Consider the following 15,745-nt stretch of genomic DNA (forward strand, 5'->3'; position numbering starts at 1 on the left):
TCTAAGAGAAAAATCCCAGCAAAATGTCCAGTGCAGTCCTGGATTTTTCAAAAGTAAAAGTGCCTTTCTGTCAGATATATTTTTAACTGACTTTTAACCATAAAACCTCAAATATTTTCCTTTACTTACATTTTTTTTCCTGACACAAAACCAGCATAGAAAATAAGGTTGAAGGAAGCTTCCTACATCTCTGCAATTGTCTCTATCATGACAGAATTTGTTCTCAGTCACCCAGGGTGGGATTGATGCAATGTAAGAAATTTGGAGCCTTATAACTGATGACTGCTCAAGAAAGTACAGTTGCTCTTTCAGCTACTTCTCAGTACCAACAAAAAAAAGTAACTTCTATATTTCAAAATTTTCAGATTCAGATTATATTCAAGTTTTGTGATGAAAAGGAGAAAAAAGCACATGTTCAAGAATTTCAAGAAAAGCAAAACCTTCCTATCTTAGAAAGACTTAACAACCTCTATAACTACTTATGTGGCTAAATAATGTGTAAAATTACCAGATATTGTAACACCTGTGTTTCGTTAGAGGGTTGTGGGTGTTTTTTTTTTTTTTTTTTTTTTTTTTTTTTTTTTTTTTTTTTTTTTTTCAGTTAGAATGATGGGGAAGGTGTTGGGTTTTTTTCCCTCACGAAGTCACAACGCAAAAAAACCCTTAATTTGACCCATACTCTGAAGCGAAGAGTACATCATCCTTACACTAAGCAGCGGGAACCTGAATCGCAGAATCACAGAGTGGGAAAGCCCCCGCTTGCCGACGGGGAGGCGAAGACAAGAAAGGTGAGAGGACGTCCACGGGGACGATGGCGAAGAAACGGGCCAGCCCACCGCACCCACGCTTCCCGGCACCCACGGGGCGGACTTTCCCGCGCCGGGCAGCCACGGGAGCCGGGCATCTTCCCACACGGTCGGGAGGGGGGCGGCCCGGGAGGGGGCGTGGCGCCTCTATGCAAATCAGCTCCTCGCAGCCAATAGTCGGGCGAGCCGGACAGGGGGCGGGGCGCTCCGCGGGGATCAGCGCTCGCCCCGACGGCGCGGGCGCTGCGGCGGCATCTACAACTCGGGAGCGGCACCTCGGGAGCGAGATCGGCACCTCGGGAGCGACACCGGCACCTCGGGGAGCGGCGCGGGCGGAGCGACACGGGACGGGCCGGGCTGCCCTGCCCGGGGGTGAGTACCTGCCGGGACGGGGGCGGACAAGACAGCGCTTTCCTCGGCGGCCAGGCAGGGTTTGGTTTCTTCAAGCCGGGCACGGCCGCTGCCGGATCCCAGGACGGGGGCGCGGCCGTATTCCCGAGCTCCCCTGAGCATCAGCTGGGGTTCCCGGGCGCGCCCGGAGCTGATGCCGAAGGCAGGGCAGTGCTGGGCAGCGCCGGGCAGCGCCAGAGCCCGGGCTGGCCGCCCCTTCGCGGGCTGTCGGGGCGTGCCCGGGGCTCGGCAGCCAGCCCAGCCCAGCCGGCGGGGCGTGCGGGGCGCTCGGCACCTCGGTTTTGCCTAAGAGTAGACGAAACTGCCCGTTTTGAGTCGAGTGGCGAAGTCTGAAGCCCGGAGGCAGGAGAGATGATAGGAAATGCGGACTGGGCTTTTGGGTCTGGAGGTGCCTTAGGCTAGCCGCTCTCCTCATGGAGTGCAAAAGGGATGGCTGGGTTTTCACAGGATGAGAGAAAAACAGAGGCACTTTCAAATATGTGTCTTCTCATCCAGTCACAACGGATGTCTGCATTTCTACTGCCCTGTTTGTCTGGCTTAACAAGTATTAATATTGTATTCATAGTGCTCATACTTTGTTATGAATAGCTCCACAGCAGATTTTACAGAAAATTTGGCTTATATGCAAAATATAATGGCTTTTCCTTTGTTCTTGAGCATCATCATGGCCAGATCTGGAAGTGGGTGCAGAAGCTAGCATTCTTTGATTGCTTCCTATTATATTGATACTCATTTCCTTTCTACCAAGAAGAACTGGCAGTCGTGTATTTCTGAGATAACTACATGTCCCTCTGTCATACTGAGAGAGGAAATGACTAAAATAACAACACTGGCCAAAAATGGACGCTTGCACTTCTTGTTCCTGTTCTTTAGATAGTATTTTAGCAACTGTCTTTTAAGTTGTCCAGTACCAAGATGGCAATATATTACTTTTTAGGATTAGAATACAATTTGAATGATGATGCTCTCTTACCAGTGCTGATACTCACTATTTAAATAGTGGTGAGACTACAAGATGACCATAACTTTTTTTAAAATTCAAAACAGACCAGAGCTCTAACAGATGAACAGAATAAATGTCATCATTAGGAAAGGATGGTTTAGGTGTCCAACTAATCTGATGACCTTTTTCTCATTTTTTTTTCTCTGACTGACTTGTATGTCCACTGCTTTGAAACCAAAACTGCATTTTCAGTCATATGTTATCTGGTGTTTTGGCTGAGGCTAAAAGTGCAAGTTAAACTCTGTTGTTGAAAGACATCTTGATGAAGAAAGTAAACATGGTTCAGAAGATCTCTTGAGACATTAAAATGAGTAAAATGTAATACCTTCTGGGTACTGCAGAAGAACCTGATGGTGTGGAATGCAATTGCATACTCTATCAGTCCTGGAGAATTTGGCTGCTGTGGGATTAGGCTCCATGTCCGACATCTTTCACTATGGTAACTGTATACTAACAGTAACCAAGGCCTGCTTCAGAAGGAGAAATGGTAGTTGCCACTGGTGCATAAAAAATAGAGAAGGAAGAGAATCTGCTGAGTGAAGAGTTACCTAAATTTCTCCCCAGCATGGGCAGCACTGCGTGAACACACACCTTGTGCTGGACATACAGTGACACTGGGGGCGGGCCACTGAACAAATCCTGGGAATGCAGGGCCTCTGTGGGACTGTAAAACATTGCTTTATCCATTTGGTGCACTGTAGCTGTACACCTAAACCAGGCCTGAGAGGGGTTTCTGTATCTTCTCTCTTTCTGCTAAGGAAGAAGGTCCCACAGTGCTTCCACAGGGAAATGGTCCAATTTTCAGCAAGTCACAGCCAGTTCAACATAGGCCTTGGGAAAGAAACTGATTACTTTGTGTGTTTCCAGTGATCACAGGGATCAGACTGACCATTTCCATTTTGACAGAAAACTCCTTTTTTGTGTTGGAGTACTGTGTCCCTCTCCCTGGTCTTCAGAATTAAATTATGATAATTTCTTCAGCTCCTCTTTCTCTGGGAGTGTATCTTCTGAATTGTTTGGAGACAATCCCAAATATGGTCCCTTTGACTTTCCTAATGTGATAACTGTTTCAGGCTGTACTTTTCCAACTGAGGCCTTATCTAGGCCAAGCAGAGTAAAACCAGCCTTTCTCATGTCATCTCGTATAAGACATGAGGTTTTTGTTTTTTTACAATGACATTATATTGTGAACTTGTTTTGTGGCTTGCAATCAGTTATAACCTGCTGCCAAACTAGTTGTTTCCTACTTTATATTTGTGTGAATAATTTTATCTAAATGTGCTAGGCTTGTCTATATTGAATTTCCTTTTATTTTTGTTAATTCTTTTCTTACTGTCAAGATCACCTTAAATTCTTATCATTTGTCCTCCCCTGTCCCCACCAAATGCTTGCTTCTACTCCCTTCCAGTTCAGTGTCGCTGGTACAAGTTCATGTTTGGTTCCACTCTCCAAGTCACTAATGGAAAATATGGATAACCTCTGAGTGTGACAGATACCCATCCTAATGCTGGTGTGTTCAAAACCAGTTCTGATGGTGAGAAGACAACTGTTGTGTCAAATATGAAGGTGCTTGACCAGATACACTTCCTATTATCTTTTATCTTTCCCATCAATTTTCTTTGACTCTGGGTCATCCCTGTAGTTCAAGGATGACAAAGCATGATGCAGAAATTACTGAGGCAGTGTTAACTTGATCCAGTAAACCCATATCAATGCCAAAACTGTGGTTACCACTTTTTTCAGTGAAGCCGTTTTTGATTACACTTGCATTTTGGGTTGTTCCCCAAGATGTGGCCATGAACCAGCTCTGGTAAGGAACATCATTCCCACGGAGCAGTCTAGGGCTGGCTCCTGGGAACACCCTCTTGGGTAGGGGGGGTGCTCCATATGAGGAGAGCAAAGCAATTTGGATTTTATCTCTGCTTTGATAGGCTAGATGCGATATCAAGACACTCTACACAATCAGCAAGAGCTCTCACACAGTGCTTGGCACTTACATCTAGGTCATACTTATGTTGTTTTATCAGAGAGAGAATGATGTCTCATATCTTTACTTCAGAAGGCTTATCATCTTTGCAGCTTTTGTCTAATCTGCTATGGCAGTTAACCCATTAATTACCAGGATTATTCTCAACAAGCTCATGTTTGCGAAAGTCAAGGAATTACTGCATACTCCAGTACTGCACACTCCATATTTTCCTGCTATGCCTTTTCTCTGTGTTGTGTTTGTGGTAGTGACAACACACTTATTTTTGAAAGCAGAATAAAGCTTGCTTGAGCTTTTGATATGCCCGATCAGGTGTATCCCTAATTACATCTATATCTTGTCTCAACTTCACTGGTGCTTTGAATAGGCCTGTAAACACCCCTGGGCTGCTAAGTAGGGTAACTGCCATTAAGCCTGATGTGTCCTGGGGCTGAGGCTGTGGATATGCATGTGTGGCTGTAGGGGTTATTTCCTGGTTGGAACTAGTTTGGTGCAGGTACAGTTGTGTAGATTTTGCAATAGGATCCCAAGCTGAGCCTCATGGCCTCAGCCCAAACTGGCCCACAACACCAACTACCAAGAAAACACTCTGTATTTAACCTTAAAGGATTTTTTTTAAAGTCAAGAGTACTTGGTCTCAGATTGTGACACTTCATCACAAGCCTTAAATATATGTGCTTTTCAAAAAATAATGCAGTTGTGCTAATTTAAAAACATCAGTGGAACATGTTGCTTCTGACTGATGGTCACATTTCCATTTGCATACCAACATAATGTCTTAATCACTTACAAATGCCACTGTGTGGTAGCACTAGTAGTTATATAAATGTGGTATGTACACAGCTATTTCGCTGAGCCAATGTGTTCCAGGGAAGCCGAGGTGATTAATTGGATAATGTATATACTCGTGGTGCTGAAATGCCAGCACTGTCTGTGAGTGTGTTGGCTGCTTGCCCTGCACGGTGACCTGCAATGATGCCGAGCTGTAGTAATTGCCAAGAAATGCATGGATGGCTTCCTCACTGTTTATGTTCGTGGTATGGATCTGTCTTAACCATTTGCCAAGCCCTTGGAGGTACAGTTCACACTCCCCTTGTCTCCATCTAGGCCAATTTGACCTGAAGACCTTGGTGTTGCAGACCAGTGAAGATGGAGAAACTTTTTTTCTCTACTGTCCTGTTACAAGTGCTCCCCACTCCTCCCAACCAACATCAGATCTAGTTACAATTTATGTGACATTGTGAGGAAAAGGTCAAGAGGAGATACTGAGAATCCATTTTATCTGTCCACTATTGAAAATTTGTCAGTGGTGATCCATAGCTGTGCAGTGAAAATTTAGACAACCGAGTAAATAATAGCAGTCAACCCACGTAAAACTAGTTGACTTCTCCAATGCAGGAATAATGTTTACTCTCACGGCTATTGATCAATAACAAGTTAAAACATCAGATTTTTTTCTCAGTCTGATCATAAATATGTGAAAAATGGCATATTATAGTGCATTTAATGCACACCAGCAGCGTCTTCTAGTTTAGATACTAATGTCTGGGAAAGCTGATAACCAGTCTATGGAGAACACCAGGATAGTTAACTGTATTGAGTCCATCTGAGAAGTACAACATGCACTCTAGATCTTTGAATTTATAATATGTTTCATACAAAAATTGAGAGTTCCTATCTGTTGAAGAGATTGAATACTTGTAAAGAAACTGAGATAAGTCAAAGAAGAACCTCTAAAGTTATCAGTATTTTAGCAATTACTGCCTCACTTCTTTGAATTAGGAGCAACAATCTGAATTATTTTTCCCCCCTATGTTTTTTCCTAGCCTTTATTATAGCAAAGGAGCCACTGGAGACTTGGAGATTCTGCCAGATGCAGAAGTAGCCTGCAAAGAATGGAGTCATCCCTACTTTTCTGAATATACCAGCTTCTAATTAATAACTTGCCTTGGCACAAACAGAGAAATTGACACTTTATGCAAGCTTTTGGGAAAAAAGTAATGCCCTGAGACACTTGCAATTGCAGATATTTTTCTCTAGGGTGACGGAAAGTATAGAGGTGGCGTTCTCCTGTACACAGGCTCTGATGAGCATATGAGCTGGGTAGTGTAGTCTTCAGAGACACTTGGCAACTTCTTAATGGATGTCTGTGGTTTTATAGCTGGCATTCAATGTTAGCTGATGGAATTTAATTCCTGAATACATTTTGTCTATTTTTAAATATTGTGAAATCCAAAAAATTTTGGAGAGGATAACTTCCATTCAGTGAGGCCACAAAAAGATTTTGAATTGCTGATCTCTGTCATAGTAGGTAATACTGGAGTTAGTACACATACGTGATCTTAGAACTTGAAAAGGCAAACTGTCCTAATTATTAGATTATATATATATTCTTTTTTTGTTTCAGGCTATTACGGAGGAGAAGAGAGAAAAAAGAGATGAGTAATTTGAAAAATTCAAGCCTGCTGTGCTGCCTGTGAGGGGCATGGTTGGGAAGACAGGGAATTTGGGCTGAAAAGATGACTAGTACTCTGCTATAAGCCAATTAATTACTCTTCTGGAAAGAGGAAAACCTACTGTTAAAAAAAAAAACCAAACAAGTATTTTTGGTTTTAGTTTTGGGTTGTTTTTTTTTTTTTTTTTTAAAGTATTTTTCCCTAGTTAATTAATATTGTCAAATCTATTATTAGAAAACAGATACCAAGCAAAGATATTAAATCTGGTCTAAGACAATTGTTTACAAAACAGATAGTTACTAGAAAATTATTGAAACTGAAACTCCAACTCTTAAACAAAAGGCTTCAGCTAAATGTAACATTTTTTACCTAGGCATGACTTGCATTTTAGTGCAACAGCAGCACTCTATTTCCCTTGGAATGCAGTGTGTTCAATTCAGCAAGTCCATCTGAGTAGACTTGCATCAATACTGCATCCTCTGAAAGCCATATGGGAAGTCATTGAAATGTGCTGACACACACTTAGCTATGAAGTAATTTTGCCTAAGAGCAGATTATTTCCTAATTGTTCACCACTTGTTTTTTGGGTCACATCTATGGTGTGTCATGCAATCAAAATCACATGCCATTCCGAGCCAGGATGAGCCACGTGGGTTCCTTTTACCTTCCAAGGGCAAGAAGAACTACTGACAGAAATTATTTTTAACTGACTTGTTTTGAAATATCTATTGTTCCTCAAAAAACTGAAGTAAAAACTTCATCTTGTTAGGCCCTACTCAAGGCTGAAAAAATTACTGACTAGACTTTTGGTAAGCCGCAAGATGGTATTAAGTAGCAGCTGCCATTTATGAATGCTGCAAGAAGGAAAAATGTACACTGCCTTCCTTCCCAGCAGCTGGCCATGAAATATGGATGCTGTGCTGAAGCTGCTTCATCATTTCAACATTTGTCCCCAAACTGATCACAGAATATTCTGAGCTGGAAGGAGCACACAAGGATCATTGAGACAAACTCTTATGAGCCCATGTGGGGATATAGTGTGGATATACAAATATTAAAGCTGAAATAAATATAAGTGTGTAACTCACTTGTTTCTATAGAAATAAGTTTTCATCCTTAGATTACTTCTACGTAGTTAATAGGCTTCAGATAATTAGCATGGCCATGTTAGGCAATGTTTGCAGGACTCCCTTTTGTACGTATATGGGGCTAACATAAAGGAGGTGTATTGATATGCATAGTTTTTGATTTCCAGAGTGGATTTTCTTTCTTGACTGAAATCCCATGGGGCTGCAGTCTTATTGCAACAGGGTATTTGTATGTTTCTCATGCATCATGGGAAAGCTTGTCACTGTGGTGATTAATACCAGTAAGTAGCACAGTGACACGAAAAGATGAGCACTGAACATGCCTTCAGCTGACTATACTTGCTGGGTACCTGCCTTCAAAGTTGTAACTTCTGCAGTCATCACTTGGCCTGTATTTCCTGTGTGTGTGTTTGGGTGTACACATCATGATGGACTGCAGAAGGAACTTCATTTTTATAAGGACAGATTTACCTAGCCCAAAAATACAAATGTGGAAGTACATGCTCCAGTTTGAATATACATAGTATTTTAAAATAAAATAAAACTGACAGCTAATTTATTATACCTCACAGTCTTAGAGTTAAGGCAGTTTACCCTTCTGGTTGTTACTCCAGAGTATCTGCTGTCTTAATATTCTAATGTGTTAGATGTCTCTTATATAGACTTGGGCAAGTAGCTGAATATATTCAATGTTCATGGTTGAATTAGCAAACTTTTATCTGAGGCTGATTACCAGAACAGTTTAGACTGGACCTTGGGACGTTGTCTAATCCAGGCCTGCTCAAAATGCACACAGGCAGTTTAGGTTGCTGAAGGCCATGTCAAATAGTTTTAAATATCTTCAAGGATGCTGATTCCAAAACTTTTCTGGGCACCTTTTCCATTGTTTCTAAACGTTTGGGGTTTTCTTCTTCTTTTCCTTCCCCCCCACCCCCCTTCCCCCCATCTTGTATCTGTCTGGCTCTTCTCTTGTTTCTGCTTAGGTGTGTTGCATCTTGTGCTATTGCTGTACATTTCCGTGAAGGGTCTAGCCTTGCATTAAGCAGTTAGTGATGGCACCAAGATCTCTCTGAGCTTCCTATTTCTCAAGCTGAATATTTCCAAATCTCTCAGCCTCTCTTCATATGTCAGGTGCTCCAGCACCTCTGACAACCTCTGTGGCCTTGCCCTGAGCTCACATCAGTGTGTCTGGTGAGTAACATTCCAGATGTGGTCTCTCCAGTGTCAGACCAGAGGGGTCCCTTTCCTTCCTCACTTTTGCTGCTCCAGCCTGGATGCATGTCTCATGTTCCTGTTCATGCCTACCAGCACACCAAGGTCCTGCTTCCCCATCAGAGAGCTCAACTTCTGCTGCTGCACCAGGCACTGTATGAAGGGAGAGACTGACACTCATTTTGCAGACTGAGGTTTGAGGCTATCCCTAACAACCAGTAATGTACCATGTATTAATGTACTGCTGTTCTAATTACAAGCAATGCAATCAACATATACGTAGATGCAAACTTTGCTGAGTAACAACAGCATCTGATAAAGGAGGCCAACTTCTCTAAATGATGGTTTGTTAAGTTGAAATGTTTCAAACTGTTGTTCCCCCTTGCTCTCTCTGCTTATTTATTTCAGCTCTTTAGTGTCAGTTCTGTCCCTGACACCGTCCAAGGAATGCTTGGAAGTTATTGTCCTCTCTTGGGAAGATCTGTTTCCCTCCTGTTTGAAATGAGAATTTGAAATAGAAAAAGATCTCTGTGGTGATGTTACATTCCAGCCTACTGTTTTCTTTATGTAAAAAACCTGAAATTCTGCCAAATTGCATGTTTCTCAAAGCAACAGTTTCCAAATACCCTAAATAAATTTACTGTGTTCCTTGAGCAAAAAGGTGCTCAAGAAAGCTGAAACTCAAATATTTTCTTGAACCTCACAAATCTCTTCATCCAAATATTGCAAATGCTGACCTACAGAGTACTTGAGCATGTTCAGCATAAAGCTGGACAGATGTCCTATGTAATTTGTGGTGTTTGTGGCCTAATATAATGCTGAAATACAGGCATAAAGTTACTCACTTCCTGTGCTTCCATCTTGTCCAGGTACTGTGTGTAGATAAGGAAGGGCATCTTGAAAATGTGAAGATGAAGTGGGAAGCAGGCTAGGTGAAGCACTTTAGAAACAGAATGTAAAAGACAGGACTTGGAGAGAATGAAAGAAAGTGCCAAGAAGTCCCTGATTTTGCAGAACTCCAAAGTCAGGCTTAAAGAGATGGCATCTATTTGTTAGGACAAAAGTGTGAACACTTTAGTTCTGGAGACATACCCCAGACAGGTACAGGTCCTCAATGCAGAGTTAAAAGATACTAATGTTGAGCACCTTAATTGCAAGTTTTGGTACATATGTATGAATAATGTAGGCCTTTAGAACTAAGTATTGGGAAGCTGGAAAAACCCAGGTGAAGACTGTAAGTGCAACTGCAACTTGGTCCTTCTGTTCTGCTTACAACTAGACTACTGGATCTGCTGGATCACTGAGATCGTGTGTGATGCTGTCCACGTCACTGGAGAGGAGCTCTTCACAAGTGGCCTTGATCCATGTGTTCATTCACTGATGTCCAGCTCGTTCCTTCGCGATTTTACTCAGCAAAGCGCTCGAGGCTTGCAGCAGTGACTGAAGTCAGAAGGACTTTTGAACATTCCAGGTACAAAGTATGGTGCTTGAAGTGTCTCAAGTGGGCATCATAAATTACCAAGAGTCTGTCACTATTGTCCTTAATGACTCAAGGCTGAAACCTGACTGTGGGTCTGTTAGATCCGCTTTCCCCAAAAAACTGGTAGTTTACAGAACTTTCCAAAGATTTTGCAGGGGAAATCCCTGAGGAAATGAACAGTAGCAACATAGTCAATGAGATAGCATGAACTGATTGATGAATATTAACTTTTATCTTGTACAACTTTTGTTCAGCCTGTACAGCCTCGAGGCAGAGACTTGGTGGAAGTGGTAGTGCACAGGCCAGTGTTTAATTGCGTGATCTTCCTGTGTGCAGGCGACATTGTGGTGCAATCCAAGGCAACACTTGACAGCTTCTTATTCTTCTTTTAATGTTTGACTTTTTAACCCTTCCTTTTGTATCAAAAGAAAGAAAAAAAAAAAAGCAATATTTTTAGAGATGCTGCAGAATTAGTATACATATGAATTTACTACAGCATTAATACTTTCATGTTGTGAATTTGCCTCTCCATTTCTTCCTGGGAAAGGAAGGGTAGACCTACTCTTACAAAACTATGAGTTTATTACATAGGAGCTTTACTCAGGGTTTGCCTGACAAAGAAAACACAAACAGAAAGTGAAATAATTGTTGAGCCAGTTGTTACTATGCTCTCTGTAGAGGGCCAGTGAAATTTAATTTTTCTTAAGTTTAAGGCATGGTAGGCACAAAGTTCACAGAATTGCAAAATTGTTAGGAAGGGATCTTGGAGATAATTTAGTCCAAATCCCCTGCCAAGACAGGGTCACCTAAATCAGGTGACACAGGAATGTGTCCTCCCAGTGGGTTTTGAATGCCTCCAGAGAGGGAGACTCCACAACCTCCCTGGACAGCCTCTGCCACCCTCACTGTAGAAAAGTTCTTCCTCATGTTGAGATGAAACTTCTAAACTTCTTGTGTTTTTGTTTATGGACATTTTGCTTCATCCTGTTGCTGGGAACCACTGAAAAGAGTCTGGCACCATCCTCCTGGCACCTGCCTTTGGCATATTTATACGTATTGATCAGATCCTCTCTCAGTCTTCTCTTCTCTAGACAAAATAGGCCCAGCTCTTGCAGTCTCTCCTCATAAGAGAGATGCTCCACACCCCTAATTGTTAATGTCTGATACTCTATGGTTAATGATAGCATCTGGAGACACTAGAGTTGCTCTTTTTTTCTTTTTTCTCTTTTTTCTTTTTTCCTTTTCTTTTTTTTTTTTTTTTTCCCCTATCTTGATACTTTCCACACCATTTTTTTGAAACTTTTCTTTCCCAACTGTATAGGTAAATGCCATTTCTATTTCTGAGAGGCTTCATAGTATTGTCCCAGGAAAAGCAAACTTGGAACAAGGGAAGCCCTGTGACATTTTGGACAGTTGATTTAATGAAGGAACAGGAGTTAGAGGAGATTTCTCTAGTGAGCAGCAGTGGGAGGTGTTCAGTTATTAACACGTCTACAGATGCTGAATGTCCTGATGCTGAAGGCTATCAGGAGTCTGGTTTTCACCTCCAAGTAAAAGACTGGAATTTTGTGGGGAAATTGGGACTGTTCTACTATTCTTTTTGATTTGTCTTCAGGATTTGTTGTCTTCTTCCCTGCAGTTTTTGTTTCTAACCTTTGTACTTTCTAGAAAAGTATTATAACAGAGTTTTGGATGTGATATCCATCACTCTATAAAATACTGTGAACAAATTTAAAATCTGGTATTTTGGGTTATGTTTGATGTGTTATGTTTGTTATCTATGATTTAGTTATCACCATGTTATAGTGATTAGTTACAAATTGTCAACTCTTTTAACAAATATTTTAGTTACTTCAAACTCATTCCTTCTGTTCCTTTTTACAGGCAGGATGAAAGACCGTTTAAGTGAGCTGCGTGAATTTGCCAGGTTACACAACCAACAGTTTTCTGATAGTGACGATGATGAAAATTCACCTCAGGATATTCTCCTTTATGAGACGGATTATGCCTTGGAAATTCTTCATAAGGACATACAGAACATCCGGACAGAAAATGACCACTTAAAAGCAGATGTCAACCGCCTCAGAAAGCAAAACACCCGCTTCCTTACTTCCATGCGCCGCCTTAGCAGCATCAAACGAGATACTAATTGTATTGCCAGAGACATTAAGAGCCGTGGAGAGACCATCCACAGGAAACTGCAGGTAATGAGAGATTTCTGTGAAGATGCAATAACAAAATACGGAGCTATGTCTGTCATTGCCAGGGTGGCAAAGAACCACTACGTCGACCTCATGCACACATTTCAGGACGCTATGTTTGATTACAATGCAACGGAGATGAACCAGCGGGAGAACTGCAAGATTCGGATTCAGCGGCAGCTGGAGATCATGGGCAAAGATGTTTCTGGACACCAGATTGAGGAGATGATTGAGCAAGGCAAATGGGATGTCTTCTCCGAGAATCTCTTGTCAGATGTCAAGGGAGCCCGCGCAGCCTTGAACGAGATAGAGACGCGGCACAAGGAGCTGGTGAAGTTAGAGGGTCGCATTAAGGAAGTTCATGAGCTCTTTCTGCAGGTGGCCCTGCTGGTAGAGGAACAGGCAGACACCTTTGATGTTATTGAGATAAATATGCAAAATGTTGAGGACTATGTAGGAGATGCTAAAGACCAAGTGAAAAAAGCTTTGGAATACAGGAGGAAACATCCCCTCAGAACAATCCTCTGCTGCTGCTTATCATGTTGCAGAAGGTGATGGTCCCACTGGAGCTGTCACTGACTTGAATGTCTTCAAAATCAGGTGTTCTTTCCAGAGACTTTTCTGTAGCAACAAGCCCTAGAAATAGGGGGCATAATTTGCAGTTGGTTTTGTTGACTGCCTTTTTCACTAAATGTGCTGAAGGCTGTTTCTATTTATGAACTCCTAGAAATGTTGATAAACTATTATTAATCTAATTTTTATTGAAAGGGCCTGTTACTGTAACTAGAGGTGCAATATCTCTACAGTGATATTTGTTTTGTATAGGCAAGAAAAAAGAATGAATAACTTATCCTAGAGAAAATGAATACTTTCAAAAAGTAACTTCATTCTTACTTGTCAAAGCGAGGCTGCAGGTGGTGAAGCCTTATTGCCTGTGGCAACACAGTACACCGCAGAGTCGGGAGGTTTCAGTTTTAACTAGTCTGGAGCCTGCTTGATGCAAATTTGACAAAATTCTGAGCCTGAAGCAGGAGCAGGACACAGAACCCGTTTCTCTTTTGACTTGAATTCCAGCTGTCTGGCATCCTAACAGAAGTGGCTGCACCTTAAATGATAATGTGTACATTTTGCTTTATTTGTTTGCAAGTGACTGCTTTTTTCCGTTTTGAGTACCCAACTCTCTCAAAGTGGCTAAAAGCACTGCAACACTGAAGCATCTCACTCACTTTTAACTTGAGCCACTCTCTGGACTTTCAGTTTCAAACCTTCCGTGCTTTCAAGTTCTGACACATTTTTCTGCCAATTAACACTTCAGCCAGAGGAGAAACATGGAGTAGACTCCTGCAGAAACACCCAAAAGAAGCCAACAGCTGTGGGGTAGAGAAAGCATTTTAGGGTCTCCTGTACTGCACATAAAAAGTAGCAGTTTTAGTGGAATGACTGGCCTGTAAGTACACTTTTATTTTTTATAAGCATTGACCAAATATGGATGGTTTTATATCTGTTTTAAATAGGATGAAGGATTACATTTTTTTAATACGCAATTTTACTGGTGTTCAAAAATTTTGACTTCTCTCCAATTGCTGGGAAATCTCCACCTGGGAAAGCAAATTCCTTCAGTACATCTGAAGAAGAAAGAAAACAATTTCAATGTCATTTCAGTGCTCTTCAAGCTTAAAAGGAAACTCTCCTTTTGTATAATGGGAATCTGCCCTTACACAAGGGCAAACCAGTTGGTTTGGAGTATTGCAAGGAAATAAAAAATGTGCAGTCTTGGTAAGCACTGAGCATTTTCAGTGAAACATATTCGCAAAGTCTGGTGATTGATCACAGCTCCTGCTTCTGGAAGTTTTCCAGCTATATTTCTTGGTGGCTTCCTGATACACTGTGATCTATTGCTACCCCTTGAAATAATGCAGGACATTTTTTCAGAAATTAATTTTTTTAACTGATCATCCTATTTGTACTTATTTTAATAAATACATTTCAACATTTCAAATATTTTTGTATTTGAGAGTTTTCCTCAGATGTGCATATAGGTACATCTTCCTGCACCAGTTGCAGTGAAACTTTTCCTTTCTTACCTTTTGCACTTTGATTTTATGTGTGAAAAAATCTCTCCAAACATTTCTTACTTTGTATTGTAAGTACAGTAAGTGTTGTAAGTACTTATAATATTGTAAGTATTATAAACAGAACTTGTTTGTATTAATATAACAAAACAGCAAAATAAATCCTACTTCCAAGCTTTTATATCTTACTGGGAAACAATTTTAGCCATACAGGCTCTTTTACACAAATAAAAACTAAAGCAATGACTCTTCTCAGAAACTGTGTGTCCCTTTTGCTGTAGCACCTGCCTCTGATTACATGGAAGAGTGAGGAACATCAATATCCTAAACTGTAAGATATTTTGATATTCAGTGGTATACTGGTGATATCAGTGTTATGCTTTTCTGAAGACCTCTCCAGTGAGGTGTTTAAACTTGAAGTTAGGAGAAATGAGGGTGATGAGCTGGGACCACAGCCAGTGGCTTTGGTGCTACTCAAGACAAAGTTGTTTACTCTGTAGGTACTGTCATTAAGACAGTGGAATTGTGCATTTGAAGAGAAATACCCTAAACCTCTGAGAATCAGCATGTGGGGATAAATCAATGAAGAAGGAAATAATGTGTTTCTTTTCACATGCATGTTCCTAGCACTTGCCAATGTTTTTGATAAAAAATATGTACATTTTTTATGCTGGTTCCTTTTTTGCATTTACAAATGGAATAAAAGATTTAATAAGAAAAAATGAAAGTGCAGAGTGTTGTACATTGAATCTGAAGCTCTGATTGGTTTTTTGCATTGTCAAAGTTTAGTTTAAAACTTGCTGGACTGAATTATGAGTTGGTAAAAGGAGATTAAACAAGGCCTAGGAAAAAAAGTCCTCCTAATATTTGTTGCCATGGTAAATTAAATGTGTTGCATATTGAGACAGAATTATTATTGTTTTTGCCCTAAGAAAACCCAAGAAAAATGAGTATCATACATTCTAAGATGATTTTAAAAAATCAAATTTATTCTGGCAGCTCTGAGAAACCTTGATAATTTCATTAGTA

At 41.0% G+C, this 15,745-nt stretch overlaps 1 protein-coding gene across 2 annotated transcripts; it reads left to right on the forward strand.

Annotated features, from left to right (window-relative positions):
• The first annotated feature begins 1,081 nt into the window (after positions 1-1,081).
• STX11 (syntaxin 11) lies at positions 1,082-15,443 on the forward strand. Of its 2 annotated transcripts, XM_066315621.1 has the most exons (3): positions 1,082-1,178; positions 10,243-10,434; positions 12,328-15,443. In XM_066315621.1, the coding sequence occupies exon 3, from the start codon at positions 12,333-12,335 to the stop codon at positions 13,197-13,199; it is 867 nt and encodes a 288-aa protein (XP_066171718.1). In that variant the 5' UTR covers positions 1,082-1,178; positions 10,243-10,434; positions 12,328-12,332; the 3' UTR covers positions 13,200-15,443. The 2 variants fall into 2 exon arrangements, with proteins under 2 accessions (XP_066171718.1, XP_066171719.1); XM_066315622.1 differs by lacking the exon at positions 10,243-10,434.
• Positions 15,444-15,745: the final 302 nt, after the last annotated feature.

Source organism: Sylvia atricapilla, chromosome 3, assembly GCF_009819655.1.
Source record: "Sylvia atricapilla isolate bSylAtr1 chromosome 3, bSylAtr1.pri, whole genome shotgun sequence".
Classification (NCBI taxonomy): Eukaryota; Metazoa; Chordata; class Aves; order Passeriformes; family Sylviidae; genus Sylvia; species Sylvia atricapilla.